Genomic DNA, 19,232 nt, shown 5'->3' on the forward strand with positions numbered 1-19,232 from the left:
TCTCTCTCTTGTGCAGTGTTTCTGCACTGCACTTTCTTTTCTGTATTTTTTTTTGGTTGCCATGCTCTCTCTCTCTCTCTTTCCTGCACTGTTCCTGCACTGTTTCTGCACTACACTTTCTTCTTCTGCATCTTTTTTTTTTTTGGCTGCCAATGCCATGCTCTCTCTGTTCTGGTTTCTGCACTGTTACAGCAGCTGCAATTTTTCATTTTCTTCTTTTCATGCTCTCTCCTTAGTCCTTACCCTGCAATGTTTTTCTTTTCCTTTTCTTTTAGTATAAATTTGTGATTTTGAGATATTGTTTATTATGAATATATGAAAATATGTTGAGACTTGACCACTTGAGATGCTTTTATGCTAATATGCTAATTCAATTACTTTTATTAGCTTTTAGTTTTATTATTGGATTAAAAATGTTTTATGACTTATTTTCTTATTGCTAATTGTTATTAGGTCTTCTTAGAAATTATTAGAAATATTGTAATTGAGTTTGTGTTATCATAAATTATTAATTTCTATTATTATAATTGGATTATGGTACTATAAATTGGTATGTATATTATTGTTGGCTTGTTGTTACTTGTTAAATTATTAATTTTCTTATCTTTTTATTTTATTTTTGCAAAGATGGAATCGGAAGCATCTACCGCTGCTAAAATTGACAATAGCAACAAAGATCCCGCATGGAAATATGTCCACTTGGTGAATCCAAACAAAAGAAATGATGTTGCTTGTAACTTTTGTAGCAAAGTTACAAAAGGAGGGATATTTCGAGCTAAACAGCATTTAGTTGGAGGATTTCGAAATGCTACAATGTGTAAGAAGTGTCCAACACATGTGCGTGAAGAGCTACAAGAGTATATGCAGCAAAAGACTTCAGCAAAGACCTTAGATAAATTGCCTAATTATGAGGATGTTGAAATTCTTGAAGATGATGAAGATGAAGATGATGTTGGGACAATTCTTAGAGGCTCAAAAGGAAATAGTAACGTTCAAAAGAAGGCAAGGACAAAGGGTCCAATAGATTTATATTTTGCCAAAAGTGCTGCAAAGGCAGTACAAGATAGAAAAAATTCAAAGCTGAAGCAAACCACTATTAATGAGGCATGTAAAAAAGAATTGCGAAAAAAAGCATGTAAGGATATAGCTCGATGGATGTATGATGCGAAAATTCCTTTTAATTCTGTCAATTATCCAAGTTTTCAAGTTATGGTGGAGTCTGTTGGACAATTTGGGATTGGTATGAAAGCACCTAGTTTTCATGAGGTGCGGGTTACCTTATTGAATGAAGAAGCTGCTGAGGTGAAGAATTCATTAAAGTCCTATGAAGAAGAATGGGCAAAGTATGGTTGTTCTATAATGGCAGATGGTTGGACTAATAAAAAACAAAAGACTTTGATTAATTTCTTGGTGAATTCGCCAAAGAGAACTGTTTTCATGGAATCTGTTGATGCTTCAGAGTACTCAAAAACTGGTGATAAGATGTATGACCTGCTTAATAGATTTGTAGAGCGTGTTGGAGAGGCTAATGTGGTTCAAGTTGTGATAGATAATGTTAGCAATTATGTGCTTGCAGGTAATTAAGAGTTTTTATTCTTACTATAATTAGATAGTTTAATTTAATTGTAAGTAAATAATTTATTTAATATTTATGCTACTTGCTATCATATTTGTTTTGTTTTTAGGGAAGTTGTTAGAAACAAAGTGTCCTCATTTGTATTGGACTCCTTGTGCTGCTCATTGCCTAGATTTGATGCTAGAAGATATTGGAAAAATTCCCAAAATTCATAACACAATTAAAAGGGCAGTGACATTGAATGGATATATTTACATTCGTCCAGGTGTGGTGAACATGTTGTGGCACTTTACTGGTGAAAGAGAGCTAATTAGGCCAGTTGTCACAAGATTTGCAACTGCTTTTCTCACCCTTCAACGTATACATAAGCACAAGGCGAATTTGAGAAAGATGTTTACCTCAGAGGAATGGACCAAAAGTAAGTGGGCAAAAGAACTGTCTGGTAAAAAAGTATACAGTATTGTCATGATGCCTACTTTTTGGACTAATATTGTTTATATCTTAAAGATATTTGGTTCATTAGTTCGTGTGCTTAGATTAGTTGATGGTGAGAAAATGCCTATAATGGGATATATTTATGAGGCGATGGATAGGGCTAAAGAAGCAATTGCAAAGTCATTTGATGAAAATGAAGAAAAATATATGACAATTTTTGAGATTATTGATAAACGATGGGAAAGCCAACTCCATCGACCTTTGCACGCAGCTGGATATTATTTGAATCCTGAATTTTTTTATTCAAATGAGAAAATTAATGAAGATGTTGAGGTTGTTACCGGTTTATACCAAGTTGTAGCAAGGTTGATTCCAAGCAAAGAAGAGGAAGACAAAATAATAGCACAATTACCTTTTTATCAAAATGCTGAAGATATCTTTGGGATGGATATGGCAATTAGGAATAGAAAGAAAGTATCTCCAGGTAATATAATTTTATCCATAAGCATGTAATCTCATATTGCAATATTTTTGAATAATAATTAATATGTATTATTTTTTCATTAGCTACATGGTGGCTAACTTATGGAGCAACAACTCCAAATTTGAGAAATTTTGCTGTTAAAGTGCTTAGCCTCACTTGTAGTGCATCTGGTTGTGAGCGTAATTGGAGCATCTTTGAGCATGTAAGTGACAAAACATCTCCCTTAAGAATTATACCTTTCATTTGTTCTTTCAAAAATTATACTTATTAAAATTGTTATATTTTGCAGATTCACAGTAAAAAAAGAAATAGACTAGCTCAAAATCGCTTGAATGATTTGGTGTTTGTCAAGTACATTCGGTCATTAAAGCGTAGATATGATGCACGTGACCGCATTGACCCCATCTCATTGAAAGACATTGATGATAGTAATGAATGGTTGATGGGTCAAATGGAGGAAGAGATGGACAGAGATAAACTTGTTTTTGAAGATGATGATTTGACATGGAATGTGGTTGCTGCAACTACTGGAGCTGAAGAGAATGCTTACAACACTAGATTAAGCAAAGGGAAAAATGTTGCATCTACATCACAGCAAAAAAGAAAAGCATCATCCACTCGTACTTCTTCACTTCTTGAAGACGAGGAAGAAAATGATGATGATGAAGATGTTAATTTGGAAGATGAGTATGAGGAGGATAATGAAGATGATGAAGAAGATGAAGAGGATTTTGATATTTCTATTGATGTGGATTGAACATTTAGTAGTTTACTAGTTTATTAAACTTTAATTTTTAGTAGTTTATTTTTATCTCTTTTGGATTATAAACTAATTATTTCTTGCATATTTGTTAGTTATTATTATATAGTTTTATGTTACTTGAGGTGTGATAGCATAATTATAATTTTTTTATTTTTAATATATATTTTTTATTTTTGCGTCTTGACTCTCTTGAGCGCGCGCCTGCGCCTTGCGCTTTGCGCCTAGGCTCCAAGACACCTTGACGTCTCGGTGCGCCTTGAGCCTTTGATAACTATGCCCGGTCCTTTATGGATAAGTCGGAGTAGACACGGCTTGAGAGACACTCGCTGGGACCCCGCATTTGGTTTATTAAGCAAAAGTCTAGCTTGAGAGACACTCGCTGGCAGATGTTGGATTAAGAGAGCTGTATAGGGGATCAACTCCCATATTTGAACAGTGTTGGGTGGGTGAGTGCTCCAAATTGCCTTTTTGCTGTTGTGATGTGATTCGTATGAAAACTATGAAGGTGTTGCATTCCACTCTTTAGGATATATTAACTTTAGATAGCTATAGAAATTGTGATTAAAATTGGTATTTTACTCTCTGAGTCGAACGCTCACTCCTGTTCACCTATTTTTTTCCAGACTACAGGAGAAATTCTTTTACAAAACAACCTGTTTTCTTCCTTGCAGGTTTAACGTCGGTTATTTAATTGTTTTATTATTTTTCTAAATTTGAAATCTAGAACTCCGCATGTGTTAGTAGTAGTATGGACCTAGAAATCGTGTTAATTTAAATTCTTGAGATTAATAAATGAAAATTTATATGGTATTTAAACAATTTATAAGTTATAGTATCAGAGTTGAGCGGGGCTCTCCTAATTTCAGTTTTTTATGGTTATTAGATTGGATTGACCTGAATAAAAATATTTTATTTTATTTAATTTTATTTACATGTTGGGCCTAAGTTTTTGGGCCTTGGTTATGGATTGAGAACAGTAAGGTTTACTATGGGCCTCGAGGGCTTTATGCCGGCCCAGGTCCTAGTGCCGGTCCGGCCTATAGGTTAGGTCATTACAAAGTTAGTATCAGAGCTTAGGCTTTAGATTCATGGGAAAATGTGCACTCAGAGTTGTCACATGTGGAGTATAGGATTCTGTTTCGTCTTTTTCTGTAACTCCTTGTTTCTAGCTTCTGCGTTATACCCTGGGTAATATAAGAGTGCTTTATTTAGTATCTTAATTTTTGTGGAGTACATAGAGACGTGAAATAGATTTAGCAGATGTGTTTATGTCTGTCATGGAAATATGTACTTCAAGAAATGCTATGTTCCTATCCGTATGGGTCTAAGTGTTGTGCCTATCTAGTGCTAGGCACGAGTACATAAAAGTGAGTTTTGATGGTACAGTTGGCCTAGATAAGGGTGAGGATACCACTGCTAGTAGTCGTCAGTGGATGATCCAGTCAGAGTAAGTTTATGATATCAGTAGATTCAAGAGAGATAAGAGATTGGGAGACCTAGTCTGTTAGGACGTAGACGTACCGTAGTAACTATGTAATATTCTCGATGCTTGTGCTGTAAGCTGCAGATTACAGTACAGACATGGGATTATTGTGTAGAGCTGTGTCCATCCCCGTGGTGCTCCATAATGAGGGTGTTTGCAGATGGCCTCTGTTTTGGTACAATTATGCCAGAATAAAGTTCTATATCTGTAGAGGAGTTGGGAACTCCTAGTTAGGGATCTAGAGCTAGAATATCGAAAGGTCACAGTTGGGTGGTAACTAGAGCCAGCTACTTGTTTACCTTAGCATAAGCTAGAGTTACATCAAGAGTTGCCATCGGACCAAAGGTTGCGAATTAGTTGCAAAGTAAAGGTGACATCTATAGAGTGAGACCATCTGGTCTTTGGTATGGAATTTTGGATGGTTTTTGCAGTACGATAGACGTTTTGCTTAGAGGTTAGTGAGAATAGTATACCTTGTGTGTATCAGCAAGGTGTAAAGTACAACCTTACTACTTAGAGAAGGTCGGAACTGTGAATTGATGACTTACAGAGCTATGATATGATAAGAGAGTCATTAATTTGACATGATTTTGGCAAGGTGGTAGATGTAGTACCTTTGTTGCAGTAAGTTAGGGTATAATCCTATCTTCTCAGAAGGGATGGAAGGTTATTACTGATAATGATGACTTATGGAATAGTGTCCCAGATGGGACTGTTGCATGAGATAGAGAGTTATTAGCCCAGGTGTTCTGGAGAGAGTACAAGTTTCATATAGGAATCATAAGATGTGAGATCAAGATGTATGTAAGTCTTTAAATTGAATTATGGGTTTGGATACCTAGTATTTTAAGTTTCAGCTAATTAAATAGATATGAGAAATTAGAGTTGCTACAAATCCCCTCCCTAAGGTAGTAGGGGGTAGTATGTAGTCCAAAAGGGTAAGAACAGAGATCACACAGGAGAAGTATGACTGTTATTCTCTAAGTTCATCCTTAGCTTCTTAATGCTTAAGACAAAAATATACTCCAAATAAAGTAAAAGAAAAAGGACAAAAGTTAGCATCGATAAATCATTGAATATGTATATATATATATATATATATATATAGATGGAGTGCAGTTCAAATGCAACAGGAGAGATAGCCTGAATGCTAGTAAAAGTCTAGTTAGGGTAGTTAGAGGATCAATTCTAAGTAACATTGAGGTATAAATGACGTGGTAGGGATAGTGGAAAGGTATAAGTTTCTGACATGACAATCAGGTTCAAAAAGAAAACAGAGCTAAAGAATGGAAGAGTGAAAGTTCATATTTGGGTAAGATAAAAGAGTTGGCTAAAGAATAAACGGGAAAAACAGATTAGGATAAGATTATGAAGAATAGAGCCAAGATACCAAGGAGGTGAATGTGGTTTTAAGAAGGGTAAACGAGATAAACAAAAAAAGTAAGGATAGAGAGCGTAGAAAAGGATGGCATTACGAAGGACATTGTCAAGTTATGGAACCCAGAAGTACAGGACTTAGAGCAGGTCATAATTGATGTAGTGTTAGGAGACTGAACCTAGAGCTTAGAGTTACAGGATCTAGATTATACCTTATTTGTTTTCTACCCCCAAGGTAGGATAATGGGGCAATGATATAAGAACCTTTTTGGTTGTTGACAGTATAATGAAAATTAGGTGAGGTGTGCGACCTAATTTAATTATTGAGCGTGCTGTGGTAACTTGAATTGTATTATCAGATAAAGAAGCAAGAGCAGTGGGAGTAAGCTGGATAAAAGTTAAAAAAAGGGATTTAAATATGCAAGATGAGGGAAAAGAATGAGGGATAATGTCACAGAGGCTTGATGTTAAAATTTAGAATGGTGAGACCTAGAGTATAAAATTGGAGTTAGACAGATATTTTCAGTGTGATCGACGGAATCACTTTGCAGTGAAGCAATAATGACAGAACAACAGTAGTGGTAGAAAGAAAAGCGAAAAGTATAGGTGGTTATAAACCATTAAAAAGTTCAAGGATCAAATTAATGACCATAGGTAAGGGTGGAATTAGTGCTGAAAGAATCTATTAGTGAGATAAATGTAACACCCTAGGCAAATCCCACATCGACAAAACAATTGAGAGATGCTGGGTTTATAAGTTGGTGGTTCGTAACCCCTAGTTAAAAAAAGGGATTTAAATATGCAAGATGAGGGAAAAGAATGAGGGATAATGTCACAGAGGCTTGATGTTAAAATTTAGAATGGTGAGACCTAGAGTATAAAATTGGAGTTAGACAGATATTTTCAGTGTGATCGACGGAATCACTTTGCAGTGAAGCAATAATGACAGAACAACAGTAGTGGTAGAAAGAAAAGCGAAAAGTATAGGTGGTTATAAACCATTAAAAAGTTCAAGGATCAAATTAATGACCATAGGTAATGGTGGAATTAGTGCTGAAAGAATCTATTAGTGAGATAAATGTAACACCCTAGGCAAATCCCACATTGACAAAACAATTGAGAGATGCTGGGTTTATAAGTTGGTGGTTCGTAACCCCTAGTGACGCGTTTTAAAACCGTGAGGGCTTCGGTCCAGAGCGGACAATATCACTAGTGGGCCGGGCCATTACATTTATGGTATCAGAGCCGCTCCGCGTGCAACCTTGAACGATGGTGGGGCAAACCTCAGCGAGGACGCTGAGTCCCATAAGGGGGGTGGATTGTAACACCCTAGGCAAATCCCACATTGACAAAACACGGGAGAGATGCTGGGTTTATAAGTTGGTGGTTCGTAACCCCTAGTGACGCGTTTTAAAACCGTGAGGGCTTCGGTCCAGAGCGGACAATATCACTAGTGGGCCGGGCCATTACAATAAATCTTTCAGGATTCAACAAAAGTTAAGGGTGCAATATAAATGATGATAGGTATGAATCATAGATCGAGTATAAGTAAAGTTAATGAATTATAAAATGTTATGTCAAAAGAACAATGGTACGGTAAATGGTTCATGCAGATGATACCTTATAGGTAGAGCACAATTATGCTAGGAGATGATGAAATTTGAAGAGAAAGACCAAGAAACATAGGTTAAACGTTATTATATGGACAATCGGGCATAATTGACTGTAAGAAGATATTTTTCTTTCTCTTCAAGTTTAGCTCGTGCTTTTGGTTCTAGAGGGTTATATAAGGAACAAAGACTGAGTAAAGAAGACCTAGTTATTTGAGAGTTTGGTAAGCATTAATTCATACACAATCTCCTAATATGAGAATGACGGTAAGTGCATACCTAATGTTAAGTATGAAAGGATGATAAGAGTAGTGACAAGAGTTAAATTGAGTTAGCTACCAAGGCTTGCAACCGTTTTAAACTATGAGCTAGAAGAAGTACTAATTGTGGATGAGTTTCAATAGATGAAATTGTTGCTAATGGAAAAAGTTGAGGCTGAAGTTTGGAAAGCTGTGGGCAGTATATGTGATTATATTAAGAAGAATGAACATGTGAAGTATCTTGTTTGGAATTAAGGCGTGACATACATTTCCCACAGTTGTGTTAGTACAGATGGAACTTATAGTTTCTAGGTCTCCTATCAATCCGGGATGAGCAATTTCCTACTAAGGAAGGTGGAGAATGATAATGTTCTGATAGTTAAGTTGGGAAAGGGGATACAAAAAGAATTTTCTATGGTTAATTACAAGTGTTACATAATGTGAAGGATGTGCTAGTAGGAGTCAATCATAATATTAAAATTCTAGAAGTAATGGAACTAGTAATCAAGATAGGACTAAAAAATAAAAGGAAGGCTAAAATTGATGATGGGATGGACATCCTTGAAGGAAAAAAGTATAAGAATGAGAGAGGATAAAGGTTAAAGAATAAGTACGGTAGGTTGAAAGGATATCAACAATAGCAAAAACAGAAAAAGGAAGTGGATAAGATCCAAATGATAGGAGAAGAGCTCAATAGATTTAGTTACAATGATGAGAATAAGAAGGAATAAGTATGCTAGGGACACACTAGGGGATATTTAAAATAAATTATGGTAAGATGGTAAGTTAAAAGAATGATGGAGTCTCGATTTAAATACCAATGTGTCAGGAAGCACGTCAGATAGTAAGAAATTTCAAGCATAAGGCAAGTAACTCTCTTTTCAGAAAAGGAGTAGGATATGATAAGTTGTTTTGACTGGATGGCTTAGGAATACGTAGACTTTTGATAGGTCAAAGAAGAGACCCATTCCACTTTCTAGTTTGATAGATAGAATATGGATGTTCAACACTGAGATGGAACTCTACATAACTAATTACATAAGATGGACAGAAGTTAATCTGAGGACCTTAGTAATGACATAAGTAGATTGGAAATTTGAAGTATCATGAAAGTGAGAAGATGCACAGGTACTAACCGTTAAGGTCAAAGGACAAGTAAAGATTTAGAATAAAGATGCCTATAATAGGTGCTACAGAATACATCTTATAGAATATTGTAAGATAAGGAACATAAGTCGTGTCCTTAGAAAGTAAAAGGCTGAGGGGTAAGCGCCAAGGTTGATTAAAGTTAAGAGACATCAAGTCAAGTACAGAGAGGTATAGTGAATACTTGAGATGTCAGAAAAATAGTCAATGAATAGTTAAGAGATAAGAGCATCTCTAGTAAAATATGATGACAGCTAGGACACTACAGTAAAATCAGAGAGTAGAGGAATGCGATCTCTAGTGCTCGAAGAGTTTGGAGAATAAAGTGTTTTAATTATTTTGCTTAGCTGAAGGAGTAAATGCTCGCACCTATCCCAATAGCCCTCTTTCCTTATCCCTTGTTTATTTGAAAATTTGATGACGAATTTTTCTTAAGGGGGACGAATGTAACAATCCGAATTCTTATATAAAAATATAAATTATAAAATTAATATTATTTTAATATTATTTTATTGATTTAAACAATTTATTAAGTTGTGCTTGATCTTATTATTAGCTAAAGAATAAATAATTTATGTATTTAATTGCTTAAAAATTGTTTAGTCATTTTAATACATTATAAAATTATTTTGGATTTAATCTTTAGAAATATTAAATTTTTATTGTAATTTTATGTTTAAATATTTTTAAATTTAATGTAATTATTCTCATTATTATTAATAATATTATTATGTTTAATTAATTTATGAAGTAAGAGTTTATTATAAACATTAATAATATCTTAATATTGATTTGATTAGAGATTTGATAAAGTGTTTTAAATAAAATATTATATATATATATATATATATATATAATAAGGGTGACGTGACAGCTGCAATTTCAGTTGCAGTGCACCCTCATTTGTCAATCACAAAAAAAAAAAGAAAAAGAAAAATGAAAGAACCAGAAACGGGAACAACAACCCCTACATTTCTTTTCTCTTTCCTGTTCCCTCATCTTCTCTCCCATTCTTTGCTTCGGCCAACCACCATCACCGCCAGCCAAGGTTCCAGCCGCCTTCCCTAGCAACCCCTAACACTGACCAGCCACCCTCCAGCAACCATAGACACCGGCAAGGACCACCATAGCAGCAAGAAAGGAGGGAGAGGGAGACAGATGCGTGTGCGAGGCAACTACTTTCTGGCTTCATTCTGGCGTCGTCCGATGGTTGTTTCTGGAAAGGGAGGGCTTGTTCAACTCCTGGCACAGCAAGTTTCAAGACCCAACTAGCCTCACCTCCATTGGTGGCTGGAGAGAGATGATCTGGCAAGGAAAAGTTGAGAAAAAATCATGTGAGTTTCATCGGTTACGGATCATTTCCTGGCGATCCGACAGTCGGATCAAAAATTCGAGACCACCGATGGACTCAGGACGGTGAAATCTTTAAGATAGGACCGGTCCCGCTCTAATCAGACATCGTTTAAAAAGGCGATAATCGGACGGTTCAGATCGCTTGGTGAGATTTTTGAACTTTTTCGATTTCCAAAATTTAAAAATAATTTTATGATAATTATTAATAAAATTTGGAATTAATTTAGGTGCAATCGGATCGAGGATAGCTCACCAGCATCGGAACCGCATTTTCAGTCAGATCCGGCTACCTGGCGGCCGGTCTCAGAACGTGGTCGATATTATAGTCAATCCAAGCGTTTTCAGATATTCTGCACACATTCCAAATGTCAGATTTGACATAGGTAAATCCGAACTCTATATTACTCAATTTTTGTCTTGTACTGGGTTAGAATAAAATTCATAAAATATTCGTGGATGATCAGAAAGTTTTGATTCTTTTTGCAATAGCTTTATAATATTGATAAGGACCGCGGAGCAAAATTTTAGAATTTTTAGAGCTTGTTTGAGTGGATTTTTACAAAATATCAATTATAAGAACTAAAACGTAATTTTAAGATTGTGAGTATTGCCTAATTTGGAAGGCCCAGGAGATGCCATATAATGATGATGAGATATGGGTTGAGTTTAGAAGTATTATTTGAAGCATTTTTATAGGTTGGGTAAGTCCCAGGTATAGGGAAAACTCTGCCGGATTTTCGATATGAATTAGGCTGCCTGTTGTCTCTTTAGAGTTTTATTTTGACTTAGTACTAATAAATTTATAATATAATTAATTAGGTGATCGAGGTCAGCTATTTTCCTCCGTTCAGCAGCCACAATAGCTGTTGTCTCTTTAGAGTTTTATTTTGACTTACTACTAGTAAATTTATAATATAATTAATTAGGTGATCGATATCAGCTATTTTCCTCCATTCAGCAGCCACAATAGTCCTTAGTGTATAGTGAGTAAAATATTAATTTTAATTATAATTTCAATATTATTATATGTTCAAGCATGCCCATGCATCTCTTATAAATATGTATCTATGTGGTTAAACACTAGGCACGTTTTATATTGCATTCATAATTAATGAAGTGCCATGGATGTTATTTGTGGTAATTTGGAGCAGTGTGCGTGCGTTGGCGTGCGTGTGATATGGTATTGGATACGGACAGGACGGGTAGACACGGCTTGAGAGACACTCGCTGGGCCCGGTCCTTTATGGATAAGTCGGGGTAGACATGACTTGAGAGACACTCGCTTGGACCCCGCATTTGATTTATTAAGCGAAAGTCCGGCTTGAGAGACACTCGCTAGCAGAGGTTAGATTAAGAGAGCTGTATAGGGGGATCAGCTCCCATATATGTACTGTTTGAACAGTGTTGAGTGGGTGAGTGCTCCAAATTGCCATTTTGTTGTTATGATATAATTCGTATGAAAACTATGAAAGTATTGCATTCCACTCTTTAGGATGCTTTAACTTTAGATAGTTATAGAAATTATGGTTAAAATTTGTATTTTACTCTCTGTGTCGAACGCTTACTCCTGTTCACCTATTTTTTCCAGACTACTGAAGGAGTTCTTTGACAGAGCAACCTATTTTCTTCTTTGCAGGTTTAACATTGGTTATTTAATTGTTTTATTATTTTTCTAAAATTGAAATCTAGAACTCCGCATGTGTTAGTAGTAGTATGGACCTTGTTAGAAATCGTGTTAATTTAAATTCTTGAGATTAATAAATGAAGATTTGAATGGTATTTAAATAATTTGTAAGTGATGTTATTAGGGTTGAGTGGGGCTCCTCTGACTTCAGTTTTTTATGATTATCGAATTGGGTTGACCCGAATAAAAATATTTTATTTTATTTTATTTTATTTACATGTTGAGTCTAAGTTTTTGATCATTGGTTATGGATTGAGAACAATAAGACTTACTGCAGGCCTCGGAAGTTTTATGTTGGCCCAGGTCCTAGTTCCGATCCGACCCATAGGTTGGGTCATGACAGGATTCTTTCAATGATAGAAAGCTTAACACCTTGTTAATTAACAATCATACTATAGATGATATATTAGCACAGTTATATTGGAATTTCTGGACTGTGAGCCAAATGAAAATAAAAAAAACCAAAACTCCATAGGATCAAAGCGTTAAGGAATGGATATCAAGTTAATTAATAATTTAATGCTGCCAAAAACTGTTTTATGATTAATTAAGGCTATTTTTCAAAAAAAAAAAAAAGAAAAAAAAAAAATAAAAATATAAAGTTAAAGTTAGCTGCAACTTAGTCATGCCAAATGTTATCATTTGCAAATCTTTTTTAGGTTGTTGTAGACCAAATCCATCCTGCTAAAATTGAAGAAAATGAAAGAACAAATCATACATGATCCAATAATTATAAACTAACTATATTATCTTAATCGACCTGAAATTTGATAAATGGTTTGTAATGTAATCTATGATAACAAATAATCTTATACTAGAATCGGCAATTGATATAATTTTATTTTAATTATGATGTTCTCTTATTTAAGAAGACAAGATAATAATCTCCTAAAAAAAGCAATAAAAATTGATGATTTATTAATAAAGCAATGAAGACTCCTAATCAATACTAATTTATGCAGGAGTTATGTGGTGTTCATATGATCCCCAATTAAACACGCATTGAAAAGGTGAAAAGCAGAAGACAAAGGCATGTTGGTTCCTTCTCAACGTGCATGATTCGGTCTTGGAGGTGTTGTTATAGTGGAACCCATCATGCTCATTTGGTTCATAACACCCTTGGCATGGTCTCTTGAATGCCCTGTGGATGCAGTCCCCAATTCAAAGTGGCAACTGGCAATCAAACCCAACCTGAAATGAGCTTTCGATCAGTTTGGAAAGGTAAAAAATAGAAAAGAAATTTCATTTCATGTGTATCTATCCGGCTTTTTCTCCAATTTCTAATTTCTTTTGTTTTCAGTAGTGGTTGGATAGGACAAAGAGGAAAGCACTACTTTCAGCTCTGGAAAAGATCAAAGATGGTAAGCAACAAGATTTCATTGGGCGTCCCAATAGCGTGTTTTCTTCGATAAATCTATATGTTACCTGAAATATTTTGTGTCATTGGTGAATCTGTGAGCAGAGATGACGCTTTTTGGGTTTCTGTCATTGTTGATGGGTCATTGGGTTGTCGTGGTGGCCAAGATTTGTATCAAAACATCTGCGGTGAGAAGCAGATTTTCCCCATGTGCAATAAATGATAATTTAAAATTAGAGGAAGGCGGGTTTGATTCAGCTTCAAGTTATGCAAATGATTCCTCTGATAGAGAGGAGATGTACACCCTGGTGCATGAACATGATCATTGTCCTGAGGTAACTCTTTTTCTTGCAAACATTTTGTTCAGTGCACTCGATACACTATTTTCATGTATATCTTATAATCCAAGAAACGTAGGAGTTTCAAGCCATTTTCATGGATGGGTACTGTTTTTTCATAGGAGATCCATCATTGAATGTGACAGAAGTTCGTATAACATGTTTGCAAGAAGAATTGTACCTTGCTCTTAACTTCTATCAACGTGTTATATGTTTTGAAGGGTCATGAGTCTTTTGCATCACAAGAAAGTCTGGAGAAGCTTCACCGTTTGATGTTTGTCCTGGGCGTAATCCATGTTTTGTATAACTTTATTGCCATTGCCCTGGCCATGATTAAGGTTGTTGCATACTCTCACCAATATAATTTCTGTCCCTTTAAAAATTAACATTTCCAAAGAGAGCTTTGACTTCCCATTTTAATTCTTGCATATTTATAGCTGGAGAATTTGGGAACAAGAAGCTAAGTATATGGCTACTCAGAGTGCACATGGTGCAGAATTTTATAGTCCAAAATGATTGAGCTTTTTTCTTTTCTTTTTTGGGTCTACCATTTCTTGAATGCCTTCATAAATAAATTGCCTAAATTTCTTGAATTCCAGGTTCTTTTCAAGCTGCATTGTTTAATATAAGACTGACACGATTAACTACTTTCATTTCTCACCGCACTTCCCATCCATGGAGTCAGTACAGAGTTCTTCTTTGGCTGGTATTTTCACTTGCTCAAACTCATTTGTATTTGCCCCTTTGTTGTGATTTCTAATTATCTACTCATGGTTGTATAACAAATGGACTAAATCATATAAAAATTTTACTTAATCAATGCTGTGACTTAATCAATTTCAACCATAGGAGCCGGTTCTTGCTAAAAGAAAGAATGACTGCTTATGAATACATCAATAACTGCACCATGAAAGAGTGTCTATGATAAGCATATACTCTGTTGAAATGCTAATGATTAAATGGTTACTATCTAGAGTAGGATTGGTAACTAAAATTCACCTTAACATTTTGCTTTTTATTTTTTAAATGCCTTGATGATAAAGATAGCATCATTCAATCTCTACCTTCTCCTTTTCTTTCTTTTGGTGAATATTCTACTTAGGAGATTCAGAATCCATATGTTGGTGCCTTGAAAATTTATGTGATTTCTTCTTGTTTCTAATTCATGAAATATTACTTAATTCATTTAATTGAATTTTCTCTGAGTATTGATATTTCTTTGAAAACTTTTTTGAAAGGTTTCTGTGCTTTAGATCATATTCAGATTACAAATGCATGTAGCTAGACAGGCTTTTTTATCCCCTTCATTTATTGTTTCCTGGAACTCTTTTGACTTGGAGCAATTCAATTACTTGACTGATAAGATGTAAATTTGCAGCTCTGTTTCAGCCGCCAATTCTGGAGCTCTATAAACAATTCTGATTACATGGCTTTGCGATATGGATTTATCACTGTATGTATTTTACAAACCCACTAGACTTTTTCTTTCTTATATATTTTGATCAAGGAATTATGCTTATGATATTATCTTTCCGGTTTCCACAAATAGTAGTTCTAGAGTCAATCTGCACATCAACTCAACTCTAAGCAGATGGCAGGGCTGGTATTGCTGGGAATCATTTATATGACAAAGACAAACTTAACACCTTGTGGGTGCAAATGAAGTATTTCATAGTACTTAGTAGCAGAAGAAAAAGCTTGTTTTTGCTTCTGAGATCTTATGGACATACCTTTCAAAAGAATAAGATCACACTACACACACACACACACACACACACACACACACACACACGCACATATACATATTCATGGCTGAGCACACTTTTCTAGTACCTAAATTAAAATATGTCTTTAATTTATCTTTTCCTATTTGTAGACACATGAACTTCCTTTGACATACGATTTCCATAATTATATGCTTCGAAACATGGAGGAAGAATTTCGTGATATCGTTGGCATTAGGTAATATCTCTTAGGCTCCTAAGTCTTGCAAATAGCATGTCATTGAGCTAATATACTAAAAAGTTTCACCTACTAATCCACTTGACAGTCCTAATTGTAACCTTTACTTGCATCATGGTAATAACAATTATATGCTAATAGCATAATTAAACTCATTCTAAGTGTCCAAATGCCTCATTCAAGACCATGCAGCCCAACAAAGTTGAATGTGAACATTATACCTGCATTTCTGGTACTAGTTGATTGTATTATGCTCCAAATATTCGCATTTAGATGGTGATCATCTTTGTCATGAATGTTTTGAAATTACAGGCTAATTGAAGTTTGTGGTAGCTCCTGTATTTTCTGTTTGTAGACTGCCTTCTAGAAATCATTTAGTATTTAAGGAAGACATCAAAATCTTTGCTATTATTTTTCCTATAAAATAAATTGATTACTCTCATTTGTGTTTCTCTTGCAGCTTGCCTCTCTGGATCTATGCTATGTGTTGCATTTTTCTGGATTTCCATGGTAATTTGCATTTTTTCAGGAAACCACATTGAATGGCTGTCTTAGATTTGCCTTGCTGTCTGTTATGGTGTTTGAATTCTGTTGAAGCAAGGAAAAACCATCTTAGATCTTAGTTGCATTCCTTTGTGTTCACGAGTTTTCATTTCCAGCTGAATCCAAAATCACATTAATGAAGTTCCATGCCAATTGAAATTGGATGTCTAAGTGGGTTTAACATATGTGTTAGAGAGTGGGTTTAACGTATGTGTTAGAGATAACAAATTTTCTTTTTTCTTTTTCAGGCTTTTGTTATATAATTTTGCTGCAAAATTTTAATGCCTCAGGCGTGAAATTTTATCATTTCTATATTAGAACCATTCTTGGTGTCGGTTTTATAATTTATGGCAAATTGCTCATAAAATACATCAAATATATTTAGGACATTCTGGATTGCGTTCAAACTAATTTTCTTAACCTTACTATTATGGAATTTGATTGCATTTTTCCTTCTGAAAAAATGAATTTTCTGGATTTTGTTCAGAAACTGAAATTTACTTTTGGCTTTCCTTTCTTCCAGCCATTGTAAGTCCTCAAACATGTTTCCTTTGATTTCTTCATGTACTTGATAATTCTATATTGATATGCTTCTTTTTGTTGGAAATATAAAAGTTAATACTGCTAATTGGTACAAAACTTCACCGGGTAGTGGTCAAGCTGGCTGTTGAAATATTGGATGCAGCTCCAAGGTCGGGAAATCATCAGTTAAACCTGAAGAATGAGCTTTTTTCGTTTGGGAAGCCGAAACTTCTTTTGTGGTTAATTCAGTTAATATCATTTCAGGTCAGTGACGCATAACATTCTTTGTTGTCTTGAAATTTTATTATATAATTGAAATCTTATCCTTTAATGATCATTTGTTTTTGCAAAATTCATTTGAGATGGCAGCATTCATGTGGTCCCTGGTAAGGTTTTGATGCTTGTCAAAGCATAACAGCATATTAAATATCAATAAGTAAAATGTAACAAAGAATTAGGCAAAATCCTTGAGGAATTGAACCTCAAATACACTTCCACCAGGCTACAAAGCCTTTGTCCATGAAAGAGAGGTTTTGACCAGTCCACTGTGTTAAATTGGTCATTCCTTCAATTTGCGTGCTGAATTCACCATCCTAATTTTCAGAATGTCCTAAAATTATATGCACTTGTAAAGTGACTATAATTGCTTGGAAGGCTATTAATTTGTGCTTCATAAGTTCATTCTTCCTTCATATTTGATAGATATATACCCTGCATTTCAGATTTTGTGGTGCTAAATATAGTTTCCATTTGCAGTGGGAGATCAGAGATTTTTCTTGTTTCATGAGTAATGAACTGTTTGCTATAATCCGTTTGATATTCGGGTATACTATTGTCTCTCTCTGCATATTCTCTGATCAAACTGAATCCAATATTGCTTATTCTGACTACAAAAAGGGAGCAAAAATATTGTTTTGTTCTTATAATGATGCAGGGTAGTCACGCAGTTCTGGTGCAGCTTCATCACATTCCCACTCTAACTAATCATTACACAGGTGGGGCTTTTTTGTTCTTCCTGTTTCAGGTTCTTGTTCTGCTCTTTCTGTCTCTCATTACGGGTTTATGGCATTGTAGATGGATGCTAGGTTCAAGAAAACTGTAATCTCTGAAAATGTAAGGCAATCTCTATATGGATGGAAACGGAGAGTGAAGACCAAGCATAGTTCCTCTTCTTCAAACCTGAAAGGCATATTTTTTAGGCCCTCACATAATTCCACTTCTGCACACCTGAAAGGTTTATTATTCAAGTCCTCAAGTCCTATGATGCATAATCGAAAAAACAATGATTCTGCCTCGAGCAGCAAGCAAGGAAACATGTCAGTTCCAGATACACCAACCTCATGTCAAGAGGCCTCTACCCCACAAGCTAATAGTAGTAAAAATTTTCCTGGGAATGAGATGCTTGAGCTTCCACTTTGTTCTTATAGTCGCTATGACTATACTAGTAGTGACGATGATAATAATAATGATAATGATCCCAGAAATGATGTTAAAAGGTGATAAAAGCCTCATTTGACAGCCTTGAATTCCTGGTTTAAGTTTCTTATTCTTTTCCCACTTTTTCTAAAAAAGAAAGATGGATATAGCTAAAAGTTTTGTGGAGCGCATTGGCACGAGATCAGCCGAGCATGTATAGTTAGGACGAAGGAAATGATCTTTCGTTTCAATAGGCTGTTTCTCCGGGGATGAACTTGTTATGCAGAAATGATGGTTAATTTGGACAGTTGGGAGGTTTTGATAGAAGATGTTTATTCAAATTACTTCACTTTGTAGGTCAGACACGGAATCCAATTTCTTTTTCTTCTTTTTTTTTTTTTTTGGTACAATTTCTTTTTCTTGATCATATTGTTGAAGATAATCATGTTGGTCATTAAACATTGTTTTTGACTTGCTTTAAACAAATCTTGTGTTCTAACAGGATGTCTATTTTATTAATAAAAATATATTTTAAAAATTAATTTTTTCTCATTAAAAATAAAAAACTAAATTATAAAATACTCTATTTACAAACCACAATGAAACTTTTGTTCTCAACAAGGCAAACTTTTCCGTTAAAGATTTTGCCATCTCATATCTATTAGAGACTAAAATCAAACCTTTAATAAGATACGAGCTCAGACTCCTTTCCCTCTGCTCTCTTTTCTTCTCTCTAAAAAAAAAAATAATAAAAATAAAAATTCTTTTTGGGACTACCAACATTTGATAAAACCAATGTTCAAAAATCTCCTTCAAACATGAATAAAATATAAGGGAACATGGAAGAGGGGCCAATAAGTTGCAATTCTAGGACGCTGCGATGTGTATTTGTTGAAAATGTATTCATTTTCATAGGGAGGATG

At 34.8% G+C, this 19,232-nt stretch overlaps 2 protein-coding genes and 1 pseudogene across 2 annotated transcripts; all 3 read left to right on the forward strand.

Moving 5' to 3' along the window:
• Positions 1-627: 627 nt before the first annotated feature.
• LOC110632144 (uncharacterized) lies at positions 628-1,584 on the forward strand. The gene has a single exon (XM_058138440.1). The coding sequence runs from the start codon at positions 628-630 to the stop codon at positions 1,582-1,584; it is 957 nt and encodes a 318-aa protein (XP_057994423.1).
• A 67-nt stretch (positions 1,585-1,651) lies between these two features.
• On the forward strand, positions 1,652-3,374 carry LOC110632183 (uncharacterized). Its single transcript, XM_058138701.1, has 3 exons — positions 1,652-2,495; positions 2,579-2,697; positions 2,785-3,374. The coding sequence occupies exons 1-3, from the start codon at positions 1,652-1,654 to the stop codon at positions 3,250-3,252; spliced, it is 1,431 nt and encodes a 476-aa protein (XP_057994684.1). The 3' UTR covers positions 3,253-3,374.
• A 4,615-nt stretch (positions 3,375-7,989) lies between these two features.
• LOC110632143 (MLO-like protein 4) lies at positions 7,990-18,701 on the forward strand (annotated as a pseudogene).
• Positions 18,702-19,232: the final 531 nt, after the last annotated feature.

Source organism: Hevea brasiliensis, chromosome 16, assembly GCF_030052815.1.
Source record: "Hevea brasiliensis isolate MT/VB/25A 57/8 chromosome 16, ASM3005281v1, whole genome shotgun sequence".
Classification (NCBI taxonomy): domain Eukaryota; kingdom Viridiplantae; phylum Streptophyta; class Magnoliopsida; order Malpighiales; family Euphorbiaceae; genus Hevea; species Hevea brasiliensis.

Bases quoted from the DNA above. Each gene is read 5' to 3' on its own strand.
- LOC110632144 (XM_058138440.1), top strand. From the start codon at position 628: ATGGAATCGGAAGCATCTACCGCTGCTAAAATTGACAATAGCAACAAA.
- LOC110632183 (XM_058138701.1), top strand. From the start codon at position 1,652: ATGCTACTTGCTATCATATTTGTTTTGTTTTTAGGGAAGTTGTTAGAA. The intron at 2,496-2,578 runs GTAATATAATTT...TTTTTTCATTAG, and splicing joins TAGAAAGAAAGTATCTCCAG to CTACATGGTGGCTAACTTAT. The intron at 2,698-2,784 runs GTAAGTGACAAA...TATATTTTGCAG, and splicing joins ATTGGAGCATCTTTGAGCAT to ATTCACAGTAAAAAAAGAAA.